The sequence below is a fragment of the Antrostomus carolinensis genome, unplaced genomic scaffold, assembly GCF_000700745.2.
Source record: "Antrostomus carolinensis isolate BGI_N321 unplaced genomic scaffold, ASM70074v2 scaffold22259, whole genome shotgun sequence".
Classification (NCBI taxonomy): domain Eukaryota; kingdom Metazoa; phylum Chordata; class Aves; order Caprimulgiformes; family Caprimulgidae; genus Antrostomus; species Antrostomus carolinensis.
In genome coordinates, this window is record NW_010340933.1 from 1 (window position 1) to 5736 (window position 5736).

At 41.6% G+C, this 5736-nt stretch overlaps 1 protein-coding gene across 1 annotated transcript; it reads left to right on the forward strand.

Annotated features, from left to right (window-relative positions):
- Window positions 1-1812: 1812 nt before the first annotated feature.
- Window positions 1813-5361, forward strand: LOC104531452 (receptor-type tyrosine-protein phosphatase O-like; the record flags this gene model as incomplete). The annotated part of the gene is made up of 3 exons (XM_010176336.1): window positions 1813-1947; window positions 2917-3039; window positions 5207-5361. Coding segments are annotated over 3 exons (413 nt in total), but the record flags the coding sequence as incomplete, so codon positions are not given.
- Between the last annotated feature and the right edge of the window lie 375 nt (window positions 5362-5736).

Consider the following 5736-nt stretch of genomic DNA (forward strand, 5'->3'; position numbering starts at 1 on the left):
CCACTCCCAAGTCCTTCTCTTCGGAGCTGAGAGATGACTCAGTGAAACCACTTCTCTGTCACTGTGGCATTGCCCATGTGTGTACTGCTGAGCATGTTGCCTGTACTTCATTTCTATGCATTAAGAGCATGAACCTAAACACTCAAGGTGCAAGTGCCTGAGCTCACAGTGGATCAAGAAAGAAAAATGTTCCAGTGTTCAAAAACATCATCAGAGGGCTGGAGCACCTCTCTTATGAGGACAGACTGAGAGAGTTGGGGCTGTTCAGGCTGGAGAAGAGAAGGCTCCGGGGAGACCTTCTAGTGGCCTTCCAGTATCTGAAGGGGCTCCAGGAAGGTGGGGTGGGACTTTGGCCAAGGGCAGGGAGTGATAGAAGAAGGGGTGATGGCTTTAAACTGGCCAAGGGTAGATTAGATCTGAGGAAGAAATTCTTTGGTGTGAGGGTGGTGAGACACTGGCCCAGGTTGCCCAGAGAAGGAGGAACTTTAAGGTCCCTTCCAACCCTGACCATTCTATGATTCACAACTCAGGAAACTTCAGTGACATGGGAATATGGATAACAGAATTTTATGTAGTTAGTAGTTCTGCTTTTTATAGTTCACATCTCTTTAGTTCTACTTATAACGTAATGCTGACCATGGATACTGGGACAGACATGTCATCTTAATGTTCAGCTTTTCCTGACGATTGCTTCTCCACTGACTATCTGCCTCCAAACACATCTCCTAGTGGTGATCTGTGTCTCTCTGATAACGCAGGTTTGACACTTAGGTCAGTCATAGCCCATGCAGACAAAAAATCCCAGCAAATTCTGTGTAGTGCAAAAATTCAGATTGCACGGACTTCTAGAGGTGTCTGGAGGAAGCCATTTATGGGAAGTGCTCCCAAATGATGAATATTTTTACAATCCGCATACTGTGGCGGCAGAGATTATTACCCAATTTACATGAGCTCATGCTGTGTGTTGGATGTATCTTTTGCTCTCATTAGGAATATCAAATAACTTTCCAAATGTGGTTTTGATGATACAATCTCAGCAAATATGGTTATAGCAGATGCCAAAATGGCTTTTCTGTGGATCTTTTATTATAGTCTTTATAATGCTCTTTTGGTTTTGGAGCGGGGAAGGAGTCTTTCCAACTAAAAGCATGTTGATAGGGATAGGAGAAGGAATACAGGGATCTAAAGCATCTAAGTTTCAATAAAACATAGCAATAATAATCTGTTAAGGGTGCTGACTCAGCATGTTCTCTATTATTTTAAGCAGAATTCTAGTTAGTATTTTACTCATTTAAGTCCTTATGACATAAACACATGCACATAATCCTGTTCATTGCTACCTTCTGTTTATACTCGTGACTGAAAATCACCACAGACGCTGCTTGGGATGAGCAGACTGGGTATCTGTAATGGGGTTTATGTCCATAACTAAACAAAGTCTTAAATTATGAAATCTGGGAGGAGCTGGAACTTTGGTTTAGGATTCGCATTACCTGTTTTTTTAATTTTTTTTAATGTTGCTTTTCCTCCTCTCTGGGCAAAAGATTTGTATAGTAACAACTTCATCTTCTGTCCTTCATTCTAGATTGCTTACACTTCAGGAGGAGCATCAAAAACTGGCAAAAGCTGTAAACTCACAATAAATAATAAAAAAAAAAAGAAGTAGTTTCTTTGTATTAGAAACCCTTTTTAAAAGTACAAGTTGAACTTGAGCAAACTTGAGCAAGCTAAAAAGTATGTGTGCCAGAGAAAAATCTGTGTTCTGAATCAGTAATCATGTTGGTAAACAGCATTTGTCTCTTTGTTTCTTAGGGTTATAATTCACCCCAGGAATACATTGCAACCCAAGGACCACTGCCAGAAACTAGGAATGATTTTTGGAAGATGGTTCTCCAGCAAAAATCTCAAATTATTGTTATGCTCACTCAGTGCAATGAGAAAAGAAGGGTATGTAACAAATCCCTGCACATAATATAAAAGTAACTACTCTGAACACTTGTTTTCTGGTGAGTGAATGTCTTTGCATTGCTTTGGGATCATGAGGCAGCATCATAATCAGACCTGGAATGACACTTCATTCCTTTAGGGCAGGTATTTCAGGATGATTAAGGGACTGGAGCATCTTTCACATGAGAGATTGAGAGAGTGGAGACTCTTGGAAAGAGAAGGCTCAGGGGATCCTGTCACTGTGTATAAATACCTGATGGGAGGGAATGGAGACAAGAGAGCCCTCAGTGCTGCCCAGTGACAGGACAAAAGGCAATGGACACAAATTAAAACACATTAAATCCATCTGAAATCAGGAAATACTTTTTTACTGTGAGGGTGACTGAGCACTGACAAAGGTTGCCCAGCGGTTGTGGAATCTCCCTCCTTGGAGATGTTCAAAAGCCATCTGGACATGGTCCTGGGCAGCTGGCTCTTGGTGGCCCTGCTTGAGCAGGGGGAATTGGACCAGATGACCTCCAGATGGCCCTTCCAACCTCAACCCTTCTGTGTTTCTGGGCTTTGAAGTTTAAATAATAATAAAATGCAATTATTATGCTTTACATTTTCCTTGACATTATAAGAGAAACATTTGGAATATAATTTTTTTAATATGTATATTTTTGTTCCTTTTAGACCCATTCTGTTAGGAAAAGTAACAATCTACAAAGACACTAAGTATTTCCATTCTTCACTACACTAATGCTACCCTTCGGAAAACCAATGTATAGTTTATGTCCACAGTTACACAAAGAGGAATGATCAGGCTGGAAGTCACTGCAGGATATTACCTCTTATTGCAGCATCAAATAAATAGTGCTGTAGACATTTCTATAACTGAAGTTCAGTACACTTTTTATTGTGCTTTTTTATATATGCATATATATATTTATAGAAATACCAATATGTATGTATTGATCTCCCTTTCAGGTGAAATGTGACCATTACTGGCCTTTTACGGAAGATCCTGTTGCGTATGGGGACATCACAGTGGAGATGCTGTCTGAGGAGGAGCACACAGACTGGGTTTATAGGAATTTCCGAATTAGCTATGTAAGTGAAACATTTTGCATGGCCCTACTCTAAGAGTGGAAGTAATTTTGATCCAGACTTTTCTTTAAGTTTTGTCCATTTCTGGCACTCAGTGGAAAATGCCTAAGAGAAAGATTGATGGCTTTACCCTCACTCCATATAGGTAAACACCTAAATCACAAAGCTTTGCCCTAAAATTGTCACCTCTGTGAATTTCTCAGTAAAGTGCAAGACTGAAACAACAGTAGTACCAGAGTTCTGGACATTTCTGTGGTGCCAATAATTAGTGATAATAAATGTGTAAACTTTATTTCAGGCACATCTTCTTGCTGTAAGCGATTCAAAACTTGAAAATGCAATGTAGAAATTGAAAATATTTTTCAAAAGGGCAATTCTGCAATATTCCTATATTCCTATAAAGTATTGAAACACATATGTGATTGTGCAATCTCCAAATTAAAGCTGATCAGATTTTTCAAGTATTTCTTTCCAGCTTTGCTTCCTGCATCAGCTAGTTGCCAGCACCAGCTTGTGAGGGAAAGGTTAGAGATATGGAGGGGATATAAAAAAAGCTGGGCAGTGGCACATGGCCATCAGGCCAGGACCTTAGTCCTGCTCAGCCATGCCTCGCTACACTACGAAGCATGTCCAGGGTGTGGGCTAGGAGTGCAAACGCATAGAACACGATGTGTTGGGCTGCTGGCATCCATTGAAAATAATGAAGAGATCGCAGTTTGCAGTTCAGGCAAACTGTCCTTTACCAAACCCAGGGCAGCTACTTCAGGGTCTTTTGTACTGATCTCATTTTTTAATTATCATTTGCCTAAGGATCTGCTGTTGCCTGTGACTGGAGAGAGGTTACTGCAGTAAGGGAATTTAGCCTGACCCAGAATGGCAAATCTAAAGACATTGCTTGCCATGGGTTTTGGTGGTGACACCTGTCATGGTTTAACCCCAGCCAGCAACTAAGCACCATGCAGCCACTCGCTCACTCCCTGCCATGATGGAGTGGGGTAGAGAATCAGAAGGGTAAAAGTGCAAGAACTCGTGGATTCAGTTAAAGACAGTTTAATGGGTAAAGCAAAAGCCATGTGTGCAAGCAAAGCAAAACAAGGAATTCATTCACCACTTCCCATCACAGGCAGGAATTCAGCCATCTCCAGGACAGCAGGGCTCCATCACATGTAACGGTGACTTGGGAAGACAAATGCCATCACCCCAAATGCCCCCCCCTTTTCTTCTTCTACCTCCAGTTTTATATGCTGAGCATGACATCATATGGTCTGGGATATCCCTCTGGTCAGTTGGGGTCAGCTCTCCCAGCTATGTCCCCTCCCAACCTCTTGTGCACCCCCAGCCTCCTCACTGGTGGGACAGGGTGAGGAGCAGAAAAAGCCTTGACTGTGTGTGAGCCCTGCTCAGCAATAATGAAAACATCTCTGTGTTACCAACACTGTTTCCAGCACAAATCCAAAACACGTCCCCTCACCAGCTACTGTGAAGAAAATTAACTCTGTTCCAGCCAAAACCAGCACACACACCCCCATCCCTCCCTGTGTTTTGGGTTCCTTTAAGTCTCAAACCCAAAATGTATTGTGTTGAGGACCTTCTTTCACCTAAAGCCAGTAGAGTTCTTAGCATTGTAAATGTTTTGTTTTGGTTTTTGTAATAATGGGTATTTTTTCTAAATATTTCCTTTTTCCCTGTAATGATTTTTTTCTCCCCTTTGGGTATTTTTTTTTCTTTGAAACTTGAAAATAAATACTCTCAAGAGCCCATTCTTGTTTGCCAACAGCGTTGTTCTTTATCTGTGGCAAAACAAGAAAAGGAAGGGGAATGGAATAGAAAGAGGAGTAAAGCCTAAACTTGAAAAATGCAACAGTACTTGATTTAAAAGCAAAATAAAATCAAACCACCATGAGGAAAAAAAGCAAAACACAAATCCAGAAACATGAGTTTGTTCCTTTTTTTTCTAACAATGGCTTGATACCCCCTTCTCTTTTTAATCAAATAGCATGTAAATTCTTTGCCACTTTTTTTTTTTTGGCTGACTTTACTTTCATAGGTTGCATTTGGAGGGAAAAAACCCACCACAAAAATGACAAAAAAACCCCTCAGTGTGATTGAACATGACTACACTGTTAAAAACTCCTGTCTACATGTGCTGCTGTTTTGCTTTTCCCATTAGGCTGATGAGGTGCAAGACGTGATGCATTTTAACTACACTGCCTGGCCAGATCATGGTGTCCCCACGACCAACGCTGCCGAAAGCATCCTCCAGTTTGTACAGATGGTCAGGCAGAAGTCAGCCAAGAGTAAAGGCCCCATGGTCATACACTGCAGGTAAATGCTTTGAAGAAATGGAGAACTGAAGGTTGTAACTCATTAAATAGGTTAGGAAGTGGTTGGAAGGAGAGATTCTGGGGTTCTGCTTACCTGTTAGCTGGAGATGGTTCTCTTAGGTGTGAAGGGTAATGGATGAGTCCCCTGCTTTGACTACAGTGGGGCTGGGATTTCAGCCTGCAGCCATAGACATGAAGGCATCGCTCTCTAGAGGAGAGTCATCTCTTCGGATGTTACAAACTGTTATTTGGCTTTAGGAGGCCCAGCAGATGATCCTGATTTACACCACCTCAGACCCTGCCCCTGCTCTCATTTCCACACCTTTGGGCTACTTCCAAATATTTTTTCAGGTGCTCCACATTCAGGGCTTTTAAT